This window comes from Equus quagga, chromosome 11, assembly GCF_021613505.1.
Source record: "Equus quagga isolate Etosha38 chromosome 11, UCLA_HA_Equagga_1.0, whole genome shotgun sequence".
NCBI lineage: Eukaryota > Metazoa > Chordata > Mammalia > Perissodactyla > Equidae > Equus > Equus quagga.
Window position 1 is genome coordinate 100,721,137 of NC_060277.1, and position 26,374 is coordinate 100,747,510.

The following is a 26,374-nucleotide window of genomic DNA, read 5'->3' on the forward strand; positions in this document are numbered from 1 at the left end:
CTTGCCCTCGCTAGGGCTGCTCTGGTCACAGGCATCCAGCTAGGCAGCCCTGCAGTGCACCGGTGTCCCTTGGTGTGAGGGAAAGCCACAGGGCCCCTACCTCTCCTCTCACCTCCCTCCTCTCCCCCCTCCACCATGCTTTTTTTTTTTTTTTTATTGAGTTAATGATAGGTTACAATCTTGTGAAATTTCAGTTGTACATTAATGTTTGTCATTCGTGTTGTAGGTGCACCACTTCACCCTTTGTGCCCACCCCCCACCCCACCTTTCCCCTGGTATCCACTAAACTGTTCTTAGTCCATAATTTTAAATTCCTCATATGAGTGGAGTCATACACAGATTATCCTTCTCTAACTGGCTTATTTCACTTAACATAATTCCCTCAAGGTCCATCCATGTTATTGCAAATGGAATGATTTTGTTCTGTTTCACAGCTGAGTAGTATTCCATTGTATATATATATATCACATCTTCTTTATCCATTCGTCTGTTGATGGGCACTTAGGTTGCTTCCATGTCTTGGCTACTGTAAATAATGCTGCAATGAACATTCCCCCTCCACCATGCTTAATGACAATACTGACAATGCCCGGCCTCCCCCTGCTCCTAGGGCTGAGGCAGCCACCTTTGTCCCCACCTCTACCCCCATCCTCCTCCACACTGCTCCCTGGCAGCATGTCATCTGACAACTCAGCACAATCACTGGGGTACTAAGCTCACACAGCCTCCTGCACACACTCCATACAGCAGGTGAGCCTGTGTGTCTCTCAGCCGCAGGCACCATCCCATGCACAGATACCCAAGAGTCCACTTGATTCCCAACTGGCCCCAAGCAGCTGAATGTGGGGGGGACTCCCTAGCAACTGTCACTGGCTCCTGCCCTGCTTCTTCTGCCCAGCTTCTTCCATCTGCTTCCTCCACTTCTTCCATTGTCCCCTTCCATACCCTTGTCAGGGTGTCTGCTAGGGTGTAGGGTTCTCCCACCTCTGGGGACAGACACCATGGTGCTGAGGAGTTATGGGAGGACCCTCAGCCTCCACAACTACCTCAAGAGGATGCCACTGTCCTCCCTCCCCCGTGCTTGTCATTTGGAGGGACACATGAATGAGACAGGAAAAGACTGATGGAGAGTGTGGAGTCCTGCGGTGACTTGGGGCAAGCCTGTCTGAGTCTTTAATTTCATCTGTCAAATGAGGGGGCTGTTCTCCTCTCTAGGCTCATCTTTGTAGCTTTCAAAGGCTGCAAACCCGTGTGGTTGTTTCTGCATGAGCGACTGACAGTTTGTGTCCCCAGTGGGAAGAGGGCAGGTGTGCCAGCGCTCCAGTGCCTCTATGCTCGCCCTCAACAGCCCCTCCATTCTTTCCCCCTTTCCTGGTAGCCCCCTACCCAGTCCTGAGGTGAGCCGAGGGCTCTGAGCATCTCTGCAGCACCTCCCCTGGGCGCCTGCCTGCCGAAGCCTAAACTCTGCCCCAACCCGCTGCCCCATCCCGCGCAGGCCACACTCCTCCCCCAAGGCCTAGTGAAGAAGCGGGACGGGTGACTGATCATTAACCCTATCCCAGCTGCACCAGCGGTGCTGTGGACAGCTCCCCACCTTGCCGCTCAGGAGTCAAGAGAGGCCTGGGGCGGTGAGGCCGGAAGACTGAGCGTCTGAGACTGCTGGGCTTCCAGATCCCTGCGCCGAGGCCGTGTGACAGCGAGGAGAGGGCACGATGGGCAGGCGTGGGTGTTCCAGAAAACTGTTGGGTCCCTCAGCTTCGGAGGTGGGTGTGTGTGTGTGGGGGGGGGTCCCCCTTTCTAGCTTCCTCTGTGAGAGCCTGACCTAAGCCCCATCCGCCACCCCTGGGCTGCATGTCGCAGGGGGACACCTCAGCTCCTCCCCGGGCGGGCCGGGAAGCGTCGGTCCCCGCCCCGCTCCGTTAGGCCCGCGCTGCCGGGGGACTTTGCAGCCGAGAAGGAAGCGCGGCGGGGCGGGGAGGTGGGGGTGTGTCGGAAGGCGGCGGCGGCCGCCGGGTTTTATAATCCGCAGGGCGGACGCGGCGCGGGAGAAGGGGCAGCACCGCGCGCCGCGCACCGCGCCATGGGGGCCGCGTCGGGCCGCCGGGGGCCGGAGCCACCGCCGCCACCGCTGCCGCCGCTGCTGCTGCTGCTGCCGCTGCTGCTGCCGCCGCCGCCGCCCACCCTGGCACTCGACCCCGCGCTGCAGCCCGGAAACTTTACCGCGGACGAGGCCGGGGCGCAGCTCTTCGCGCAGAGCTTCAACTCGAGCGCCGAGCAGGTGCTGTTCCAGAGCTCGGCCGCCAGCTGGGCGTACGTCACCAACATCACCCAGGAGAACGCGCGGCGCCAGGTGGGCGCGCGGGCCCGGGGCAGGGGCAGGGGCGGGGGCGGGGCCCGGGCGCCCAATCACAGGCCCGTGGCCGGGTGCTGGGGGGCGGGTAATCACCGCTGGCCGCACGCCCCGGGCCCCTGAGCCGTGGGGACCCGGTGGAGCCAACGGGACTCCCCCCATCCCGCCCCATCAGACCGGCAGTAGGTGCCTTAGCACGGTGCTGGGCTCATGGTCTGTGCCCAATATAGGAACCGAAGGGATGAGGCTGGCTCCTCTGACACCGAGTGCCCCCAGGTGGCAGCGCCCAGGGATGACATCGGGCTGGGTCAGCGGCAGCCTTCGCTGAGGGTGCCCGGTCTGCTTTGGGCCCTCGTCCTCTCTGGCCGCTACCTACCCCTCTCTCACTGTTCCGGTCACCATTCATCACTATCTTTCCACTCTCTCCTCCCCCTGCCTCTTCTGGCTGCAGTTTCTGCTCCACCGCCCCCTGAGACAGATTCCCCCAGTTCCTGACCCCCAGGTCCCAGGAGGAGGGAGCAATTCTCCCACAATCCCCAGTTTTCAGGAGCCCTTGGCCTTTCTCCTCTCCCCCAGCGTCGTGACCCCCCCTACACACCCTCCCCTGCCCTCCTGGTGCCCACAGGAGGACGCAGCCTTGCTCAACCAGGAGTTTGCCGAGGTCTGGGGCCAGAAGTGCAAGGAGCTGTACGACCCAATCTGGCAGAACTTCACCGACCCGATATTGCGGAGGGTCATCAGTGGTGTGCGCATCCTGGGCCCTGCCAACCTGCCCCTGAAGAAGCGGCAGCAGGTGGGCCCGGTAGACCTGAGGGATGGAGGCAGAAGTGGCCGGGGTGCCTCCTAGTACCCCACTGTGATGACGGTGGAGCCTGCCAGGGAGGGACCCTGGGATCTGTAGGGGTCCTGACTGTTGGGCAGGCATAGAATGGCTTCCTGAGCATTGATTTTGCTTGGAGATGGGGTGGGATGTTACTTTATATTAAAGCAGGTGTTAAGGAGTACAAAGAAAATTCAAGTAAACGGTAAAAGATGAAACAGGGGTTTTCAAAATTTCTCCATAGGCCAGTTTTGTTTGTGGGCTTCCTTAGAAAAATTGAGAAGGACTGAGAAGCCATCAAGGCCAGGGAATAAGAGGGATTTACCCTCACTGCCAGGTGGTGGCTGGGCTCAGACTTGAACCCTCATCCCTGACTCTCAGGACACTTGTTTCCATCTCCACCGGCTGCCTCCATCAGAGTGGAATCAGTGCATTAGTGATCAGAAGTGCTCTGAGTGCCACTGAGTGGCCTTGTCCAAGCCACATCCTCTCTCCTGGCCTCATTTTCCGCTCAGCAAAAAGAGGAAGGGTGGCCAGATTCCCTCTGGGGGTTCATTGCTAACATTTTCTCGACTGTAACTCCCCAGTACAACTCTCTGCTAAGCAACATGAACAGGATCTACTCCACTGCCAAGGTCTGCTACCCCAACAAGACTGCCACCTGCTGGTCCCTGGACCCAGGTACTGCCCTGTCGCTACTGTCTGCTGGGGCTTCCTACCCTTCCCCATCGTGTTGCTGCACCCAGGAGGATGACATGTTTATCAGGAGGGACTGTGGAGGCAGTGGCAAGGCACTGACCTCCCACTGGGGCTGGACTATCAGATGCCCCCACGGCCCTGCTTCTCCTGGCAAACTGATTTCCAGAATCTCCAGCCCCTAGCCTCAGCCCCATGTGTGCTTTGACCTCTCCCCTCACCACTAGCCTTTCTCCTGGCTGCTTAGTCCTCTGTTTCATGGGTCCTCATTCTCCCCAAGAGGCCTCCACAGGCCTTAGACCCCTCGTGGCTTCCCTTATACTTTCTTCCTCTCCCCCCACATCCCAAGCCCCATTTACCAGGCAGCCTTGAGGTCAGGCACTCCATCCAATGAGCCATGAAGGGTCTGTCTGGGTTTTGGTCTCTGGATGTCTTGTGTCGACCACCTTAGATCATCAGTCTCCTGGGGACAAGGACCCTGCCTGGGTGCTGGCTTTATATAGCTCTCCCAGCCCATCCTACCCAGCTTAAAGGTTGCCCTTGACTTTGGGGGTATCATGATGTTGAAGAAGCAGGTGGAGATGGTGAGGACCAGTGTGGGAGCTCTGGTGAAGGCTGTTATAACTTCAACAGAGAAGTCTCCTAACTGACCTTGCTCACCCATGTCTCAGAGCTCACCAACATCCTGGCTGTCTCTCGAAGCTATGCCTTGCTGCTCTATGCCTGGGAAGGCTGGCACAACACTGTGGGCATCCCGCTGAAACCCCTGTACCAGGACTTCACTGCCCTCAGCAATGAGGCCTACAAGCTGGATGGTGAGCATGCCCTGCTCCTTCCCTTGTCTGGGTGCCACCCTCACCAGCTACCAAGATGCTCTCCCATCCACTGTCTCCCCTGAGCCCCAACCCCTGAGGCTGACAGGGCAGCTGTTATGATGATCTCATACACTGGCCCAACGTCGCACAGTAGTGGATGGTGGAACTGGGCTTGAGCCCGTCTGCCTTCCACCAGGCTACTGTCTTGCCCTCATACTGCCCCTCGTGGCACTCCTCCCAGCCCTAGCACTCATCTTTGCCTCTCGTGCTCTCCAGGATCTATTTAGCTGGAGATGGAGCAACCCTTAGTTAGAAAACTGTAGAGTGACAACCCCCAAGCCATCCTTTCCAGCTAGCTGGCATATCCACACACACCGAGCCAGGAGAATGGCAAAGTAGCAGCCGGTAGGCGGAGGTGCCAGCGCCTTGGGCCTGAGCTGCACCCCAACACCACCCCCTGCTAGGCTTCTCAGACACAGGGGCCTACTGGCGTTCCTGGTATGAGTCGCCCACCTTCATGGAGGATCTGGAGCACCTCTACCATCAATTAGAGCCCCTCTACCTCAACCTGCATGCCTACGTCCGCCGCGCACTGCACCGCCGGTACGGGGACAGATACATCAACCTCAGGGGACCCATCCCTGCTCACTTGCTGGGTAAGGACATGGCCTTGCCTCTGCATGTTTCCCAGGGATTGTCCTCACCATGTCGCACATTTCAGAGCCCTGCACTGTTCGCTTCCACACACATGAGCCCATGTAGCTCATCCACCACCACCATAAAACAGGCGATCCATCTCATCGTCATTGTTCCTATTCTTCAGATGGGTACCCTAAGGCTTAGGGAGTGGAATTGACTTGACAGAGAGCAAAGAACTAGTAAAAGGCGGAGCTAGAAGTCACGCTGAAGGACACATTGGAGGAGGAGTAATAATCCTCTCTTATGCCCCCAGGAAGCAAGCCCTGTCACCCAGCCTCAGGGTTGAGAGGCAGGGACCCCAGCACCATCCGAAAGGAGCTCTTGGGCTCACACTGGCCTCTGCCAGCCCTCGGGAACACAGAGCACTCAAGGGTGTGGATGGGACTGATGTGTGAGATTCCTGGTATCAGCCAGCCCAGCAGGCTGCTGCCCTAGAGTGCCTTGGGGCCCAAGGTGCTGTTCAGTGACAGGCATGGGGAACCAGGTGCTGGCTGGGCAGGGAGCCAAGCTGTCTGGCTCCCCTCCTCTGTCTAGGGGACATGTGGGCTCAGAGCTGGGACAACATCTACGACATGGTGGTGCCTTTCCCTGACAAGCCCAATCTCGACGTTACCAGTGCTATGGTGCAGAAGGTAAGCTCAGGATCAGGCCAAGGTGGGAGCAACAGGAGGGAATCAGGCACGGGAGACGGGTGGGAAGAAGTCACGTAAGGGAGATGTGTCGGGTAGGGATCTCGGTCCCTCCCATTCTATAGAGCAGCAGCCTGGAGTGCGTGTACAAGCAGTGAGCTGGGGTCTGAGTCCTTGGTGAGGTGTCAACCCCTCTCTTTAGGACCCCCTGGTGGGATGTGAGCAGCAGTCCACTTCTGTGGTCAGTAGGGGCCCTACCTCTGGAAAGGGAGGCCACAGAGCAGAGATGCCCTTCACAGGCAGGGAGCTAACCTGGGTGGGGGACCCCAAACCTGCCCCCAGGGCAGCCACAGTGAGCTCCCAGCAGCTGGTCCCTGACCTGTACTCTCACCCCACCACCAGGGCTGGAATGCTACGCACATGTTCTGGGTGGCCGAGGAATTCTTCACTTCCCTGGGGCTCTTGCCCATGCCTCCTGAGTTTTGGGCAGAATCTATGCTGGAGAAACCAAGCGACGGGCGTGAAGTGGTTTGCCACGCTTCTGCCTGGGACTTCTACAACAGAAAAGACTTCAGGTCTAGACACGGGAGGAGGAGGGTTCTGAGGCTCTGGGAAGAGTGGGCAGCCAGAGAGGCCAGTTCCCAGGCCTACCTCTACCCCAGCCCCGACACTGGCTGGGGGGCTGGGTCTATGCCAGGCCTGCCATTAGGTTGCCTTCCCTCGGGAACTTTGACAGGTAGTCAACTCCACCCGGGGAATGGAGGGGAAAGGCCTGAGTGTGGGCTGGGGCAGGGTAAAGGATTTATATGTTTCTTCCAGCTCCTTGCCCCTTTCCCTCAGGCACCAGCCTCCCCATGCTCTGGTCCCTGGCCTGCCTGTCCTTTACTCTCACCCTCACCCTCTACCCACCCCAGGATCAAGCAGTGCACACGGGTCACTCTAGAGCAGCTGTCCACGGTGCACCACGAGATGGGCCACGTGCAGTACTACTTGCAGTACAAGGACCAGCCCGTCTCCCTGCGCCAAGGCGCCAATCCTGGCTTCCACGAGGCCATCGGAGATGTGCTAGCACTGTCTGTCTCCACCCCTACACATCTGTACAAAATTGGCTTGCTGGACCGTGTCACCAATGACACGGGTATGGGATGTGGAGAGGACCCAGCCCAGTACCACCCAAACCCCACTCGATCCCACAGCAGGACTCCACTTACCTCTACTCCAATCTGCCTTTCTTGTTTCTGCCTCACTGCCCCAGGTCAGGCAGACTTGGGGACCCACCCGGAGCCCAACAGCCCACCCTGAGTCCCAACTCAGCACTGCCCAAGGGCCCTGTTCCAAGCAGGGCCCCATGGTCTCGAAGGCCAGCCTTCCCTTCTCTGCATCTGCCCAGCCTCACCTCCTGCTGGATCCTCCCCAGGCCCACCCTATCCTAGCTGGACTCCCTTCTCCTTCTGACCTCTCTTCTCATCTCGTCTCCTGACAGAAAGCGACATCAATTACTTGTTAAAGATGGCACTGGAAAAAATTGCCTTCCTGCCGTTTGGCTACTTGGTGGACCAATGGCGTTGGGGGGTCTTTAGTGGGCGTACCCCCCCTTCCCGCTACAACTTTGACTGGTGGTATCTTCGGTGAGCAAAGAGGGATCAGGAAGGACCTAACCCCAATGGCCCTCCCACCCTCCTGGGCAACCAGGAGCCTCCTGCCTCAGTCAGTCCCAGTCCCCTCCTCCTTAATAATGCCTCCATCCTTTTACCCATCACATTCTTCTTTCTTTCCTAAAACTCCCTCCTCCAGGAAGTCTTCCCCAATTCACCAGCATGGAAAAGGGATGGCTGGGTGGGAATGCCTGCTTAGCAGCTTTTTCTGCAAAAGCTAAATCAGCCTGTGTGCAACCCTTAGGTCCTAAGACAATTTAACCATCCTCTTCTAGAACCAAATATCAGGGGATCTGTCCTCCAGTTCTCCGAAACGAAACCCACTTTGATGCTGGAGCAAAGTTTCATGTCCCAAATGTGACACCGTACATCAGGTACTATTGCTGCCTTCCTGCCCCTCAGTTCTGTCACAGCTTTAGTCCCCTGCACCCTACTCTGATTGTGGTCCTCCCATTCCCAGGGCTTGTCTCCATACTCTTCTGGACGCCCCACCCCCCACCCACCCAGGGCCTGGAATTCCAGCGGGCCTCTCTCCTGAGCCAGGCTTGGTTCTCCCTTCTCTGCCGAGGCAGCCCCTGGTTGGGCTTCTGTCCCATGGGAAGCTGCATGGTGCCTGGGCAAGGGACCCCCACTATCCCCTCTAATGTCTGCTCTGTGCCTGCAGGTACTTTGTGAGTTTTATCCTGCAGTTCCAGTTCCATCAAGCCCTGTGCAAGGAGGCAGGCCACCAGGGCCCACTGCACCAGTGTGACATCTACCAGTCCACCCAGGCGGGGGCCAAGCTCCGGTGTGTGGGGGGAAGGGAGGGCAAGTGGAGGGTGAGGGGAAAGGCTGGAGAAGGCCATGTCTGGAAGACACCTGGCTGCTCCAGTGGGAGCACATGGGGCCAGATGGGGGAGAGTGATTTTCTTCCCTCCCGCCCTTTCTTTCTCTCATCAAATATTTATGGAATGGGACTTCTGGCTGTCATGGGGCAAGACAAATGTCCCCTGGCCCCTTCACAGGGATCCTAGGCCCCAGAGTCTTAATGCTGCTGCTCTTGCGTCCAGTGGGGGGAAGAAATGGCTGGAGGTAGGGCAAGTGGGCCAGGGGGCCAGTAGTGAACCCCAGCCTGAGACTCCTGTGCCCACAGTGACCACTCTGCCTGACAGGGAGTTGCTGCAGGCAGGCTCCTCACGGCCCTGGCAAGAGGTGCTGAAGGATATGATTGGCTCAGATGCCCTGGACGCTCAGCCACTGCTCAACTACTTCCGGCCGGTCAGCCAGTGGCTACAGGAGCAGAACCAGCAGAATGACGAGGTCCTAGGCTGGCCAGAGTATCAGTGGTACCCACCGATGCCCAACAATTACCCAGAGAGCATTGGTAAAGCCCTGAGGGAGGGTGGGTTGGGGCACTAAGGCGAGTTCTCAATTCTGGGCTCTGGACCCAGGTTCCCCATCAGCTCCTCCCAGCTGGGCCCTGGTACCCTGCCCTGGAGGGCCAGGCAGCCCTCTGAGCTCATCAGCAGGGCCCTGGGGGAGAGATGGGAATGTCTTTTCCCCAGAATCCTAGAGAGGGTATGCCCAGATCTGAGGCCCGCAGGGACAGGCTGTCTGGCCACACTGCTTTATGAGGTCACACTGCAGGCTCCTCTTTTATTGGCCAGGGAGTGGTGGCTGCAGGGCTCTGCTCTCCTGCGGCCATGGGCAAACGTCGGGCTGCTCCAGGACTGCCCAGCCTCCTCTTCCTCGTGCTTTGCTGTGGGTACCCACTACTGGTCCCCAGCCAGGAGGCCACCAGCCAGGTGACGATCAACCAGGGAACAACCAGCCAGGCAACAATCAGCAGCCAGACAACAACCCATCAGACAACCACCAGCCAGGGAACAGCCAGTCGCCAGACAACCCAGAGCCCAAGTGGGACCAGCAGGGGCACGGCAGGGGGGACCAGCAGGGGCACGGCAGGTGGGGAGGCAGGGGTGGCAGTGGGATTCGGGCCAAACCACAGGAGGGAGCAAGGGGGACCTGTCTGTTTCCCTCCTCTCTGTCCCACAGAGCTGGTGAGTGATGAGGCTGAGGCCAGCAAGTTTGTGGAGGAATATGACCGGAGATCCCAAGTGGTGTGGAACGAATATGCCGAGGCCAACTGGAACTACAATGTTAACATCACCACAGAGGCCAGCAAGATCCTGGTAGGGGCCCTCTCTGTACTCCACACCCGTGCACATGCACAAGCACACACCCAGCTCACACACGTGCTCCGCCCAGCAACCAATCCTCCAAAACCCGAGGCAGAGCAGGCTGCCCCCCTCTTTCCCTCCTTCCCTTGGGGTTACCTCCGTGGGGGGAGGCTGTCGGAATTTGTGAAAAATCCAAATGGAATACTTAAAACAATATCTATTTCAGATTTGAGTGGGCATATACTCAATGCCTGAACAAGTTGTCTTTCATTAATAATCAATCTATTGTTAATAACGGAATAAATGGTACATAAATAAGTGATGCAGGGGTCGGCTCAAGGGTGCAGCAGTTGAGTGCGCACGTTCCGCTTCAGTGGCCCAGGGTTCACTGGTTCGGATCCCAGGTGCGGACATAGCACTGCTTGGCACGCCATGCTGTGGTAGGCGTCCCACATATAAAGTAGAGGAAGATCGGCACAGATGTTAGCTCAGGGCCAGTCTTCCTCAAAAAAAAAAAAAAGGGGGGGATGCTAAAGTTGGTTTTGAAAAGGTTGAAAGCCCCCATGTGCCACCATAGCGAGAGTATACTTCCCCTTCAGCCCCATTCCCCACCTGTGAGTGCAGATTATATCAAGAGGAGCCACAGAGAACTAACATTTCTTAAAGAGCACTGTGTGCTGGCCCCTGTTCCTTGGCCCTTTACATCTGTTGCCTCATTTATTCCTCAACAGCCTTGCAAAACTGGTGGTCTTACTCTCATTTACAGAGTGGACCATGAGGCTCAAAGAGGCACAGAGCTAATACCAAGATGCCTCCACCCTAACAGCCTTTAAGATACGGGATGGGCTTCCTGCTCTCTGTCCCTGGATATGACTTACTCTGCTGTGGGCATCTGTTGAGGGCCCTGTACTGCATTCAGAACATTACAGACATTTCAGGTTGAACAGGGTCTTTACAGGCAAAGACGGCAACTTGATAAATCTGCCCCCTGCACCACCACCCCTAGTCCCCTCAGCTCCCCATGGCACCTCCTCCTCAGAGGCCTCTCCAAAGCTCCTGGGCCTCATGACATGGTTTCCCCTGTGCCTTCAGCTGCAGCAGAACATACAGATGGCAAACCACACTGTCAAGTATGGCACCTGGGCCAGGCAGTTTGATGTGACCAACTTCCAGAATACCACCATGAAGCGGATGATAAAGAAGATTCAGGACCTAGAGCGGGCAGCACTGCCTGTCAAGGAGCTGCAGGAGGTGTGTGGTTTGAGGGGAAGAGGGAGTGGAGGATCCAAAATCAGGACCAGGTCCTAGCTCGAGTGAGCCCCGTATAGGGTCCAGCCTTCATGCTGCTTCCTCTTCCTCAATTTGTCAAGTCATGACATCTGCCATGCTGATATACACCTCCAGAATTACTGAGAAGGCAGCAGCTTTGGGAACATGCTCCCCCAAATCCACAGCCCTGCTCTGCAATGGTGCCTGGGTAGCAGGTGGCAAAGGGGTGCAGCCTGCTGCCTCTCTTCTTCCTCCTGCAGTACAACAAGATCCTGCTGGACATGGAAACTACTTACAGCGTGGCCTCTGTGTGCCTCGCCAATGGCACTTGTCTACAGCTAGAGCCTGGTGAGCGCACGAGGGCAATGAGAGGAGGGGCTGGGGTTGCCCAGCGTCAGGGGGGCTGGCCCATGCAAGGGGAGTCAGGCGGTCTTCACTCGTTCGGTCGGCATGCCCAGGAAACTCACTTCCCTGTTTTCCACCAGTGGGGCTTCTCTGCCACCACTTAGAAGCAGCCCCTGCTTCGTCTCTGCCCTAATCCACTGCCCCTCCTTTGGACCCGCCCATCTGCTCCCTCTCCGTGGCCTCTAGGCTCTCCCCTTCTCTTTTCCTCCCTGTGCCATACCCTGCAGAGCAGCAGGTATCTCAAATTTGTCTCTCAGATTTGTCTTTCAAGGGCTTGGAGTCCCAAATAAAGCTAGTAACTCTAGGCACCTCCCTTCCATGCTCCCTCCAATCCTGTCTTTCCCACCTTCTCTGGCCCCTTCATACCCCACCATAAATTGAAGCCACAGCCTACAGAAGCCACATCCATGCCATTCAGCTTCACTCCCTCCACCACCACTTCCTGCTGGAAGGAGGGACTGGCTCCTGCTTGTCCTCTCTCTCCCCACTGGCTGGGCCTTCTTACCTTCTCCCCTTTGAGAGAGCTCACCCTTGACACTCAAGTCCCTGCACACAGATACAGCCCCTCCTCCCTCCTGACCTGCCCTTCCCAGGCTTGGAGAGCCAGAGGCATAAACATTCTCCCTGAGGGATCTCTATCCAGAAACAGTCTCTTCCTGGCCCTGCGCCCAACTCCCACATTAGGACAATGACAAATAGAAGGGAAATGGAAAATAAACAGGAGAGAGAAAGTTTTCCTGGGACAGGGTTTGGCCTACGGGTTGTGGATGTGGGTAGGCACGCAAAGTGTTGGGGGGGCATTTGCTTGTATATGTGTGTGTGTATGTGTGTGTGTCTGCATGTGTGTGCCTGTGTGCAAGTGGTGTGCACATGCATGTGTGTGCGAATGTGTGTTAATGGATTAAGAGCATTAAAGGGAGTGTGGCTTTCAGCGCCCCTCAGTCAGTCCCTTAATCCAGGGCTGGGCCATCAGGTCACTTCCATTAGTGAAAATAAGAAGCACCCAGAAAAACAGAACACTCACATCAGCAAAGGACAGATGCGAAATTCTCAAAATACATTGTTTTCTAAACAAAATTAATTTGAATGTACTTTCTCTATGAAAAGTAGATATTACGTGGCATGTTCCGAAATAAGGAGAGTGAGCACAGGTCACTGAGGTGTGCAGGGCCCAAAGCCATCAACAGTCTTCCTTCTCAGGCCGGGGCCAGACAGGAAGGGACGCCACCATTGGTCTGTGTGGAGCTTCAGAATCAAAACACGAGCTCACATCATCCTTATCCCAGCTCTGTGAGGTGGATGTCAGCTCCATACAGTCCATAATCAAGGAGGCCACTCACGTAGGCAGTGGCTCCGACAGGACGCAGACCCGGGCTTGCTGGCTCCCTGGCAATGCGTGGATGGTTCTCTGTACTTGGTTTTCACAGCTATTGTTTTATTCAGTCGGTTTGGTTGCAGGTTGTGAAAGATGCCCTGGGCCCTGTGGGAACACAGAGATGAACAAGGCACACTCCCTGCTCAGGCGCTTCATGCTCCTGTTCAATCTTCACCCCACTGTGAGGGTGGCATTATCCCATTTTATAGACAGGGAAAGAGAAGTCCATGACTTGCAAGGTGATTTTGGTGTCAGTGGGAGACTAGAACAGGAACTCAGATCTTTTGCACTTCAGGCCCTTTCTCCCAGGGACGGGGCGAGGAGGGAATGAGTAGGGAGCAGCAGCTTTGGGGTCTGGCCTTTGGTTTGTGATCCAGTTCAGCCACTTCGTGGGGGACCCAGCCATGTCACCAAACTGCTCACAGGGAAACAATCACATCCCTCACAGGGCTGTTAAAATCCCATGATCGCCTGAGGGCACGTGCGTGCAGTGCTGAGCCCCCACCTGGCCTCCGGGAGCCCCTGTAGAAAGGGTCCCACCCTTTCTCCTATTTCAGCAGACTTGCTGCCTGTACTGTCCCTTTTACGTGATCTCACCAGTTTTATTCCATCTCTGAAGGAGGTGGGAGGTGAGCCAAGGGCTGGCGGCTTAAGCCATTCAACCTCTGCCCCCCAGATCTGACGAATCTGATGGCCACATCCCGGAAATATGAAGAACTGTTGTGGGCATGGCAGGGCTGGCGAGACAATGTGGGGAGGTCCATCCTCCCTTTTTTTCCAAAATACGTGGAGCTCTTCAACAAGGCTGCCCGGCTCAATGGTGAGTCCCTCGGCTGGCATCACTGGCTCTGTGGTCCTAGCCCCACTGGGGCCCTCAGAGAGGTCCTTAGAGACCCTAAGCCTGGTGAGAGGGAGGTCCCTGAAGGAGGCAGAGGGTGTTCAGAGAGCCTGGCTGTGTCCCCCTCTGCAGGCTACGTAGACGCAGGGGACTCGTGGAGATCTATGTACGAGATGCCGTCCCTGGAGCAAGACCTGGAGCAGCTCTACCAGGAGCTGCAGCCGCTCTACCTGAACCTGCACGCCTACGTGCGCCGGGCCCTGCACCGCCACTACGGGCCACAACACGTCAACCTGGAGGGCCCCATTCCAGCTCATCTCCTGGGTGAGGACAAGTGCTGGGCCTTGAGGAAGGGATGAAGGCAGACCCCAATATGAGGAGGATGGGGCCAGGGCTGGCCAGAGGGTGGAGAACAGGCTGGGAAGGGTCTGCGGATGGCACTTCCAGCTGGAATGCTGAGAAGACTTGAGCCTGGAGAGAATGTTGCCAAAGCTGGAGTGGGGTGGGGGCTGGATGCTGGGAGACGAGCCTCCTGTTTGCATCTGGTGCCTCTTTTGCTACAGATCCACATTGTGCAAGTCATCATGGCTGGGGCAATGTGGGGGAAGTTCATAATCTTGTCACAGGGAGACCACATCATTCATCACAGCTCAAGGCAGCATGGTATAGGAGCGTGAGGAAGGGGCTGTGCATAGGAGGTGAGGCCTCCCCAAGAGGTGGCATGTAATCAGAGCCTTGAAAGATGAGAGGTTCTGACAGATGGAAAAAGTAGTGGCAGGGAAGCAGGGAATGGCAGACAGAATGTTCAGGCTATGGGAGTTAGGAGAACAGAGAATAGTCCTGAGAGTGTAGATGCATCTCACCTTTTGGACCCTCGCTTTGCAGAGATTGTGAACTCTGGTGCCTTGAATACATGGAGTGGGCAGTGGAAGACAATAAGGGATGTAGGGGCTGGAGCAAAGTAGAGGCTACCAGGTCTCTGTCCCTGTCAGGCCATTGGGAACATATTCCTGGGGGGCTTGTCACTGTGAGCCGAGAGCCCAGATGGGGCCACAGAGCATTTACAAATCACTAGGGAGACCCCAGAAGCTGGTGCAGATTTGGGTCTAGTTCTCACACAGCCTGGAGGGTCTTTGCAGCCCAATTGACGAACCATCCTTGCTCCCTCTCTGGTGAGACTAAAGAACATCAGAGTGGCATCAGCTTGATGACTGAGAAACACAGACCCCAGGAGGGGAAGCAATGTGCCCCGGTGGCCCTGGAGCTGGGCCAGAGCTCGGCCTTAGAACTCAGCTGCTGGCGATGGGTGTGGCCAGGCACTGGCTCACTCATGCTTTCTTGCTCATTCATTCTTAACTCTCACTGGTTTCTACTTTAGACTGCACCTGATGTCAGCTCAAACTTAATCTCCTTTGGCTATAAAAGACTCTCTACTCCAAATCTATTTCTAGACTTTTCCACTCACTCAGAATATCTTCTTTTTCTCCACTCCTGGGGAACTGGGCTCTCTTCTCTTACCCTAAATGGAGAAGCATCAACCTCTCCTGAAGGAGGGTAGTTCTTGTCAGGTGACCACATAAACCACTCTCAGGGATGTGGAGGGGACACAGCGGTAGCTGGTCAGGAGTGCAGCCTGCCTGCCTGCATTCAAACAACAGCCTCCTCGCTTAGGAGCCGTGGGCCCCCAGGTGGGTTACTTAATTCTCAATAAGTTGTGGCCATGTGTGCATAGATGTTCCAGGGACCTGAGGCTTACACAGATGTGAATCATTTCAGTCTTCAATGCTCATGGACAGTGAGGACCACCTTGACTCCCTGATGGCCAGCAAAGTTCTCACCTGTGAGTCAGGACAGTAATGACCTTGTGGGCTGGATGTGCAGACTGATGACAGTGTATGTCAAATGCCCAGCACAATTTGCAAACAGTAGGTGCTCAAAAGACGCCATTGTGATTAGCAAGACTGGGATCTGGTTCCCTCACCCTGTGTTGTGGTGCTGAGCCTAAGTAGTAACATCTGTCTCTTCTACCCACCTCCAGGGAACATGTGGGCGCAGACCTGGTCCAACATCTATGACTTGGTGGTGCCTTTCCCTTCAGCCCCCAAGATGGATGCCACAGAAGCCATGATAAAGCAGGTCCGTACCAGCCTCCTTGAACTCCTGCTCCTCCAGAGCGGCCCCAGGGCACAGGGGAGGAGAGGCCCCCGCCCTGGTGGCAGAGGGCCCTCTGATTCAGGAGTCCCTTCTAGCTTGGCCCTCTCCCAGTACTCTCCCCAGCTGTGCCGCACAATCTGTCCCCATAGTCCTCAGTTTTGGCAGACCTCCCTCTGCTTGCAGGGCTGGACACCCAGAAGGATGTTTGAGGAAGCGGACAATTTCTTCACCTCCCTGGGACTGCTGCCTGTGCCCCCTGAGTTCTGGAACAAGTCCATGCTAGAGAAGCCAACTGATGGGCGGGAGGTGGTATGCCATGCCTCTGCCTGGGACTTCTACAATGGCAAAGACTTCAGGTGTGTCCAGACTACAGCTAGGGGGTCTTATCCTGAGCCCAGTGGACAAGGATATGAGCCAAGTAGAGGCTCCACTGCCATCCCCTCAGCCAGAGCAAGCAGAAACAGGTGCAGGGGCCAGAGCTTGGGATGGAAGATCAAGAATGTTGGGCCTGGTCTCAGCTTGCCCATTGGATTCTCGCAGGGGAACTCCATCCACTAGGTGAGGGTTTCCTCGAGTGCTGACCAGCTCTGCCAGCTTGGTCAGTTGGTCAGCGCCCAAGGTCCCAGTCCTGGGTATGAGCTGCCCAGCCTTCCCTCACTCCAGGGTGCCTCCTGCATACAGCTGGTCCTCTCCCCACGTGCATGTGCCTTGACATAGGGAGGCATATGAGCATGTGGCGGGGGGTGCTTCACACAGATCCACCCTCACCAGTAACAGAGGCTCAGAAGCTGTCTTCATTGGAGGACTGTGTCAGTTATCTATTGCTGCATGACAAACCAGCCCCAAACTTAATGGTATAGAACAACCATTGATTATGCTCATGAGTGTGGGGGTCAGGAATTCAGGAATTACAGTGGAAAAGGCTTGTTCCTGCTCTGCATGTTGGAGACCTGAGCTGGGGTAGCTCTCCTGGCTGGAGATGGCTGAAATGGCTCAATGGGGCCATCCATCCGGGGCCTTGGTTCTAGCAACTGGTTGGGTTCTTCAGTTTTTCTCCATGTGGCATGCTGGGGCGGGAATGTTCAAGTTGACTTCTTCACTCACATGTTGGCTCCCTGGGCTGGGATGGCTGGAGCAGCTGGGGGTTGGTAGGACATCTCTTTCTCCAGGCTAGCTTGGGCTTCCTCACAGTATGGCAGTCAAGCAGTCAGATTTCTTACCTGGAAGTTGGCATCCCCCCTGGTGAAAGCAGAAGCAGCCAGTCTCTTAAAGGCTAAGTCTAAAACTGGCACAGAGTCACTTCTGCCACATTTTATTGGCTGAAGCAGGTCACGAGGCCAAGCTAGATTCAAGAGAAGGGAAAGGACACCCCAGCTCTTGGGAGAAGTGGCAAAGATGATCTGCCACAGCTGAGGAAATGTCTTTTTTGAGAAGAGTAGACACAGAAAGCCTGGAACAAATCAGACAGGGTTCACTGGATCACCTGGCCTTGGGCCCTTCCTTCAAAGGCATGGGACTGACTGCAGCTGTAGGGCTGGGCATTGACAGAATCCAAGGGTGAGAGCTCTTGTGGGCATCCTCCTTTGTATGTGGAGTCATAGGAGAAGGTGAACAGACCCCAATCTCATTGTAACCAGGATGCTGGGCCGCTCTTCCCCCTCCTAATAGAATGACAGAAAAATGAGGTCAACTGGATCTGGTTAGATCCAAGGGAGAATTTCACTGGCTCACAAAAGAGAATGAGGAAATATGGAGAGGGAGGTAGACCCTCTGGCTTGGACAGCTCTGCAGATGTCATTTCAGTCCTGACCCTAAGAAATCCTGCAGTGAATATGCATGCTGGTGGTGGGCACATTGGATGCAGAATAGCTCAGTTGTTTCCTTCAGGAGGCCTAAGTTTGGGGAGAAACAAAATGTGTACACAAGAAACCATAGGACTCACGTCCTAGAAAGTTCTGCGCTGACCAAAAGTGAGTATCCCAATGCCTCGAGAGCAAGTACTTTGCAGTCAGAAAGCAACATGGCAGTGTGGGCTGGAGTTATTTAGGGAAGTTGGAGGCAGAAGAATGGCCTGAATGACCATACTTTAGGGGCTTCCAACCCCCAGATTCCCTCTTTCTCAGGCTCACTCCATTTCTCCTTTTGGGTTTCTTCCCATAATGCTGTGTTCCCTGCATATAGCAGTGATGGGGGTCTGCTCTTTATGCAGTAAGGACAGCAGTTCCCTTTGCCCAGGGCTGCTCACTGCCCTCTTCAACACCCTCTCCCTACCCCCATGTTCCCAGGATCAAGCAGTGCACTGCTGTGAACATGGAGGACCTGGTGGTGGCTCACCACGAAATAGGCCACATACAGTATTTCATGCAGTACAAGGACTTGCCTGTGACCTTCCGGGAGGGTGCCAACCCTGGCTTTCATGAGGCCATTGGGGACGTGCTGGCGCTCTCAGTGTCTACCCCCAAGCACCTATACAACATCAACCTGCTGAGTAGCGAGGGTGGTGGCTACGGTGAGAGAAGAACGGGAGATCCTGCTGGGTGGAGGGATCAAGAAGGGGCAGTGATCTTGGGAGATGGGGAGAGGGGTCTTAATGGTGACCGGCAGAGGCTGGTACAGAGCAATGGTGAATAATGGGGCCACCAGCAGGGTGAGCTGGGAGGATGGAACCCACAGACCATCCTGAGAGGCAGGTCACAGGACCCAAAGGGGTTGAGCCCACTCCTCCCTTCCCCACCCTTCACACACCCATCATGGCCGAGCTGCTAGGACATGGCAGGAGGCAGGTGTAGATCTGACAACTGGGCTCCTTTCCCTTGACAGAGCAAGATATCAACTTTCTGATGAAGATGGCACTCGACAAGATTGCCTTTATCCCGTTCAGCTACCTTGTTGACCAGTGGCGCTGGAGGGTGTTTGACAAAAGCATTACTAAGGAGAATTACAACCAGGAATGGTGGAGCCTCAGGTTCTAGAATGCCCCTGTGGGGTTGTGGGTGGGGGAGTCTCTGAGGGTGTCTGTGTGAGTGTGCAGGTGCCTGTGTCTTTGTGCACGTGGTAGGTGTGTCTGTGTATATGGCATCTAAATGTGTGTGTGTGTACATGCACATGGGTCTTAATGTGTGTGCATGTAAGTGACAGAGTATGTAGGGGGTGACTGTGCACAGAGGCACAGCACGCAGGGATCTGGAGTACCCAGTGTAGCCCCAGATGCAGGGACCATCCTTCAAGTCAAAAACACCAACTCTTCTTGGCTTGATTCTCCCCAAACCCTCCCTCCAATGTATCTTCCCCCTTGACAGGCTGAAGTACCAGGGCCTCTGCCCTCCAGTAGCCAGGTCTCAAGGTGACTTTGACCCAGGGGCCAAATTCCACATTCCTTCAAGTGTGCCTTATATCAGGTAACAACGGGAAAGGGAGGAGGATGCACCATGAGGGGCAGTGCCTGCTACTTAGTGTTCAAACTGCCATCGCTGTCCTGTCGGGAGTTCCCCATCAGGGCGACCTGCAGGGCCCAGCTGCATGGCGCACTGTGCCTGGGCCAGTTGCCTGCAACCAAGGCTGACCATTGCTTCACTCTTTTGACATGACAAGAGCCTCCACCCTCCAGACAATTGAAAACAAAAACTCCACTATAATTGGCCAATGGTTACAAGGCTAATGGTTTGTTAACATTAACCATGTCCATGGCTAGGTCATGACCTGAGCACTGTTTGGTTTGGTTTTGTTTTTTAAACAAGGTTGTGATTCCTGTACTACATATTGAACATATTGCCTGTGCTATAATTTGAGTTGTACCTGGAAGACCTTCTATACATCAAAACTAGGATTAGAGACCCAGTTGGACAGGGAGGCTGTGTTGTCAGGGGCATGAGGTCACAGGCTTGGGGTCACAGAGAACTGGGCTCAAATCTGATCTCCACCACTTTGTTTCCTTGAGCAAATTCTTCAGTGTCTGTGAGCCTCAGTTTCCTCACCTGTGAAATCCCGTTTCACAGGATTGTTGCAAGAGTTTACTTCTTAGCGTAGTTAGAGTACATAGTGTGCTTGGGAAATGGTGGCCATAACCCACCATTACTAAATTACTCTCTTAAATGGAATGCGTAAACACACTGGTGCTGTGAGTCATGCAGCCATAGCATGAATGTACCCAGCCCAGTCCCTTTCCTTCTGTGTGCTGCAGGAGAGCACTTGCTGAGGGCTAGGAAGGGTAACTGTAGGATCTGGAGCCCTCCTAGGAGGTATGGGTCGGGGGAGACCTCAGGGTGGGGTTCCCATTGCTCCCAGGCTACAAATAGCCCAGGCCCTCTGTGATGAAGGCACAGAGGGCAGTGAGGGCTGCTCCAAGAGCTCGGTGGCCACCTCTAGCCCTTGTCTCGTGTGGTCCCTGGAAGCTCAGTGAGGGAGGGCTCATGCCCACCGTGGCCACCTTTCCACCCAGGCACCTGGCACAATGTCAGCACCTGGTCAAAATCTAATTAATAAGTGTGAGGTGGGTGAACTCTGTCCCCTAGAGTCCAGGAAGAGAGAGAAAGCCGGCTCAGATGCTCCAGAAAGCAGTAGTGGGCAGGGGACCAAGGAGACTCAAAGGCACCTTGGAACAGACCTGATTGGACAGTGCGCCAAGATGACCTGTAGGAAGGGCCTCCACCTGCCTTCTCGACTGGTTTCTGGGCTTCCAAGCTGACACTCACTTTCACACAGAAGCCAGGCCCATGTGATGGTTAGCTTCCAAGCTTAGCATAGATAATTCCCCAGGAAGGTGGGCAAAGGAGATGCATTCCAAATTCTGACCAGCAGCCTTGGCAAAGCACTTTTAGGAAAAGCCAGGAAAGTCAGTGGCACTTGGCTTGTGCCCAACATTCAAAGTGGGACGCCTGTGCTGCTGGTTTGGGACATTCAAAATTTTCCAGACTTGGAGAGATTGCTTTGGGCTTGACTGCCAGATTTCTACCAGAGAACTCCTGCTGCTTTGGGATGAAGGAGATCGTTTGGGCTGGCTTCCTTGCCCAGATCACCCTGCCACATACATGTGACTTTTTGGGCCTCTACTTGCATATACCCCAGGGACAGAGACCTCACTGCCTCCAAAGCAGCCTGCCAAATCTTTGAAGGGCTCTGCCCTGACCCTCCTCACCCATGAGTGACCCCCAGAGCTCCTCAGAGCAGGCCCTTCCAAGATGTGGAGGCAGCCTCGCAAGTGGGAGGCGTGGAAGGGACCTTGATGACTCTGAGGGCCAAGGGGGGCTCACCTTGACCTCCTGACTGTGGTAGGAGTTGAGGGGTGGCTGGGGCTCATTGGTATGGGCCCTCCAACCACCCCACTCATGCCACACCTTCCCACCACTGCAGGTACTTTGTCAGCTTTGTCATCCAGTTCCAGTTCCACGAGGCACTGTGTCAGGCAGCTGGCCACAAGGGCCCCCTACACAAGTGTGACATCTACCAGTCCAAGGAGGCAGGGAAGCGCCTGGCGTGAGTCTTCTCTGGCCTTCCTTTGACTGTTTTCCACGCTCTGACCTACTCCCCTTAGCCTTGAGGAGCCCAATGGGTCTCTTCTGGGAACACCTGCCATTTGGGCGCTTAGGCTGGGAACTCCCAGGTGGAGCTTATGCTGCACCTTGATGTGCCATCTCCAGTGGGGAACTAGAGCCCTCTGGACCTGGGTCATCCCTCCCCCACCCCCACCCCCAGACCCTTCCAATCCCAAAGGGAAGTTCAGGCTGGGAGATGGGGTGTGGAGGGTGGGTATTAGGTTGGGGCAGCAGAGACAGTAAGCTTCCTCGCCTGTCCTTCTGACTTGGTTTCCCTTCTCTGGTGCTCCCCCAGGGACGCCATGAAGCTGGGCTTCAGTAAGCCATGGCCCGAAGCCATGAAGCTAATCACGGGCCAGCCCAACATGTCAGCCTCAGCCATGATGAACTACTTCAAGCCGCTGCTGGACTGGCTCCTCACTGAGAACGGGCGGCACGGGGAGAAGCTGGGATGGCCACAGTACAACTGGACACCAAACTCTGGTACCATCACCCATCCCACCTCAGCCCCAGGCTGGTCCCCAGAGCCCACTCCCTCCCCAGTTCAGGCATGTTCAAGTCTGACCTCAGAGCAAGGAGAGGGAAGCTGGTCTAAATGACCCCCAGCCCTGCCCACCGCCCTGCCCACCACCCTGCTCTCCTTGCTTCCCCTGCCCAGCTCGCTCGGAAGCCTCCTTCCTGGGCACCGGCCGTGTCAACTTCCTGGGCTTGAACCTGGAGGAGCAGCAGGCCCGCGTGGGCCAGTGGATGCTGCTCTTCCTGGGCGTCGCCCTGCTGGTGGCCACCTTGGGTCTCACCCAGCGGCTCTTCAGCATCCGCCAGTACAGCCTCCGCCAGCCTCACCGTGGGCCCCAGTTCGGCTCCGAGGTGGAGCTGAGACGCTCCTGAGATGACCGGGCTGGGCCAGGCCTGCTGGGAAATGTCCACCACCGAGAGACTGGGATGGGGGCATGAGGTGGGCCGAGAACCCGGTGCTCCTCTCAGCTCACTCCCAGCCCTCCTGCCTCCTCCTCCTGCCCCTCCCCTCCTCCCCACTCCACCTCCAGTCCTGTGCTGCGAGTCCATCCTCCAGACCCTGAGCCATGGCAGCTCCTGCTCACCAGTCCCTGGGCACCAGGCCACCTACTATGGAGCCCCCACCCAGTCTCTCTGTGAATACAATTAAAGGTCCTGTCCTCCCCATCTGAGTCTGTGTCCCTCACGGAGAAGCCAGGGACAGGGACAGGAACACTCTCCCACCTCCTGGCAGTCAAGTGGGTCACTTTACTGGGCATCTTTATCCTCCTTCAAGAAGAGCCTGGGAAAATGCCCCAGAGCTCTGGCCCCAGCACCACCGAGCGCCTGCTCCTGTCTTCCCTCTAGGCCAGGCAGCCCGCCAGTGTCCTGCCACGGCTGGCAACCCCTGCCCAGCCTGGGCACCAACCCAGGAGGATTCTGGGAAGCAAAGTGGGAGTTGACCTTCTGGGCTTCCGGTCTTGCATTTCCATGTGCTTTGGGAGACCTGCCCCATGCTGGCACCCTGCCCCATCTGTTCCCATAAATGGCCGGGTCCCCCAAATGGAAGGCTCCTGGCTGTCCTCTGGTTCCCTGCACAAGAGCACCTTGCAAGTGCCTGACTCACTGAGAGTGCAGAACCCACCCCATGGTCACCTGGGCTCCTGCCTCACCAGCTCCGCGTCCACTTGTGAAAGTGGACAGAGGCACTTGAGTATTGCCCGTGGGGCCCAGGGCCAGGTCCCTTCGCCCTAGCTGAAGAAGGGCCCTAAATGCTGGAGCATGACAGTAGCCAGTGCCCATGCAGGAATTAACTGCCAGAGGCCACCCCGCCCGTCCCTCAGCACACGCCCTCACCCTGAGTCTTCCCTCGGAAGGCCAATATAGGTTCGAGGGAGTATCGTTTTGAGGGACATTTTTATAACTTTTATCTACATGTTTCTTGTAGAAAATTTGTAAAAAACTATAAATAAAATAAAAGTCCTTTATATCAACAACAAGAGATAAGCACTGTTGACATTCTGGTATCTATCTTTCCAGTCTTTTTTTTCTCTGCTCTTATTTCAAATGGGATCACACTGTATTTACAGAGGTGTATCCTTTTTCCAGTTAATATGACTAGATCTATTTTCCAGATATTTAAATGCCAAACCTAGAATCTGGCCAAACAGGAGTCAGTCAGTTTTCCAGGGCCAGAGGCTTCCACTGCCAGCCTGGCCCCCTCTGTCAGGACCCTGAGCCTCTTTCCGGCCTTGCTGGTGTCTTCACCCCAGGCAGGCCCAGCCCCCAATCTGTGTCCCCCAATATCCTTTAGTCCACAGTTTTTGCCCCCCTAATCTCCAGCTGCTATGTGTGTCTGTGTCTCTATGTGTGTGTGCATGTGCCTGTGTCTGTCCATCTGTATGTCTGTGTATTTGTGTCTGTCTGTATCTGTGTGTGTGTGTGTATGCATGCGTGTGTCTGTGTGTATGTCTGTGTGTACGTGTGTTGCACGTAGACTTGGATGTACGGACCTGTTCCATGGGGCAGGATGTGGAGTTGAGGTATTTGAGATATGCAAGAGGGTGGAAGTTTACAATTACTTAGGACAATGGAATTTATAAACATATTGTCTAAATAGTTCCAAGCCTTCTACCACCAAAGACTTTTTTACTTACTCCCTCCACAGCCTGATGTTTTGAAAGCTCTCTGTCTGCCAGACAAAGGTCATTGTCACATCACGCTCTTTCCTAGCCTTGTGAACTGGAAAGGTTCATGCTGCCGGTCAGAGCTTACGGGCAGCATGAGGGCACCAGCATTCAACACCCAGAGGTCAGAGCTGCAGAATGAGGGTGAAGAAACTTCACACTGTGGTCAGCCTGACCAGCCTTATCCAGTAGGCCTTTTGAAATATTAAAATTGTTCAGACTCCTGTTTCTGCCTCATTGGGTGAGCAGGGAGTGGCCTGGTCTACCTGGAAGATAGCAGAGGTAGAGGAGGTGGTGACAGTGGGAAGAGGGGCCATTCCAGCATTTTGTACCAGTGCCCCAAGGTCTGAGCCCTTCCCCAAGCTGTACCTGCCAGGCATCGGCTCCTGGCTGACCAGCTCTTACCTATGTGGGCCAAAGGTGGTTATGGTTGCTGGACAGCTTCTCTGCTGTCTCCACCTCCTCCTAAACACAACCGTTCCTCCAACTGCCCACCCTCCACCCCAGCCCACCCCCTCAAACATGAGTGAATTCAGTGGCTTTGGATTAGGCCTGAGTCACACCCCACCTCTGCACTTACTATCTATGTGACCTCGAGCAATTTGCTTCCATTTTCTGAGCCTCCATTTTCACACCTATGAAATGGTTCTTATAAATCCTCTCATGATTGCTGAGAAGATTAAATGAGATAATATAGAAATTCCTAATAGCTTCCTCTCTTTATAATGAATGCATCATCTCCTGATAAAGATTGTTTTATATCTGTCTCACATTTCAAACATCCCCAGTCACAGACTGTGGGAGCTGGAAGGTCAAGCCGAGATCAGCCCCTCACTAGACAGATAGAGAAAGAGGTCCAGAGCAGTTCACTGAGAGTTGAATTGAACGCTCACCTCTCCTGACGTGCCTTCCAGAAACTTTCTCATGGTTCCTGCACCATCAACTGTTTTCTTCCTAGGAGTGCAATGAAGTTGTTCACCCCAGAGACTCCGCCTTCTCCAGTTCTGGAAACACTCAGCCATCGTCTCCTTGAATGTCACCTTTCTTCATCCTCTCCATCTCCTCTTCAGGGACTCATACAGACTATGCTTGGAGCTTTCTATTTTGTCTTCTGTGTCTCCTAATTCTTGCTCGTATTTCTCATCTCTTTCTGTGCTCTGTGCGCCAGGCAATTTCCCCAGCTGTGTCTTCTCAGGCTCTAATTCTGCCTTTCACCCTACTGCTTAACCCATCCATCGAGATTTTTGTTTTACCAATTTAATAACTGTAATTTTCATTTCCATATCTCAATTTCTTTCAAACCTCCTGTGTTTTCAGAAAAGCCTATTCTTGCTTCACAATTTCTTGTTCCTTCTTTTATCACTCTAAAGACCTGTATTTTTAAAAAATTTTGGATAAAATATACATAACATAAAATGGACTATTTTAACCATTTTAAGTGTACAGTTCAGTGGTATTGAGTACTTTCATATTGCTGTGCAACCATCACCATCATATGTGTTCGAGTCCCTGCTTTCAATTCTTTTGAGTATATGCCCCAAATTGAAATTTCTGGATCACACGGTAATTCTATAGTTTTCTGAGGAACCATCATACTATTTTCCGCAGTGACTGCACCATTTTATATCCCCACCAGCAATGCACAAGGGTTTCAACTTCTCCACGTGTTGGCCAACGCTTGATGTTTTCTGGGTTTTTTTTTTATAATAGTCATCCAGTGGTATCTCATGGTTTTGATTTGCATTTCTCTATTAGTGATATCGAGTATCCTTCAAGTGCTTATTATTCATTTATATAACATCTTTAAAGAGATGTCTATTCAAATCCTTTGCCCATCTTTGAATTGGGTTGTTTTTTTTTTCATTGTTGAGTTTGGGGATTTCTTTATATAGTCTAGATATTAATCACTTATCAGATATATGATTTGCAAATATTTACTCCCATTCTGTGGGTTGACTTTTTACTCTGTTGTTAGCATCCTTTGATGCACAAAAGTTTTTAATTTTGATTAAATCTAATTTGTCTAGTTTTTCTTTTGTTGTCTGTGTTTTTGGTGTCACATCTAAGAAATCATTGCCAAATCCAGTCTTAAAGCTCTTACACTCTGTTTTCTTTGAAGAATTTTATAGTCTTAGCTCTTAGGTTTAGGTCTTTAATGCATTTTGAGTTAATTTTTGTATATGGTATAAAGACCTGTATTTTAAGTCTCTTTCCAATTTCTCTAAGACCGCTCCCTCCTCAGGTGTGGTCTACTCCATTCATTGTGTCTGTAATTAGCACAGGCTCTGGAGCCAAACC

At 54.4% G+C, this 26,374-nt stretch overlaps 1 protein-coding gene across 4 annotated transcripts; it reads left to right on the forward strand.

Moving 5' to 3' along the window:
* The first annotated feature begins 1,651 nt into the window (after window positions 1-1,651).
* On the forward strand, window positions 1,652-23,387 carry LOC124246298 (angiotensin-converting enzyme). Of its 4 annotated transcripts, none has more exons than XM_046674282.1 (25): window positions 1,652-2,350; window positions 2,976-3,143; window positions 3,758-3,851; window positions 4,538-4,681; window positions 5,146-5,337; window positions 5,915-6,012; window positions 6,412-6,584; window positions 6,924-7,147; window positions 7,493-7,637; window positions 7,940-8,038; window positions 8,329-8,451; window positions 8,816-9,027; window positions 9,699-9,835; window positions 10,916-11,074; window positions 11,353-11,440; window positions 13,549-13,692; window positions 13,843-14,034; window positions 15,749-15,846; window positions 16,048-16,220; window positions 18,150-18,373; window positions 18,685-18,829; window positions 19,164-19,262; window positions 21,214-21,336; window positions 21,691-21,878; window positions 22,054-23,387. In XM_046674282.1, the coding sequence occupies exons 1-25, from the start codon at window positions 2,081-2,083 to the stop codon at window positions 22,281-22,283; spliced, it is 3,942 nt and encodes a 1,313-aa protein (XP_046530238.1). In that variant the 5' UTR covers window positions 1,652-2,080; the 3' UTR covers window positions 22,284-23,387. The 4 variants fall into 4 exon arrangements, with proteins under 4 accessions (XP_046530238.1, XP_046530239.1, XP_046530240.1 ...); XM_046674285.1 differs by having other exon boundaries at window positions 1,884-2,350; window positions 2,927-3,143; XM_046674283.1 differs by lacking the exon at window positions 19,164-19,262 and having other exon boundaries at window positions 1,653-2,350.
* Window positions 23,388-26,374: the final 2,987 nt, after the last annotated feature.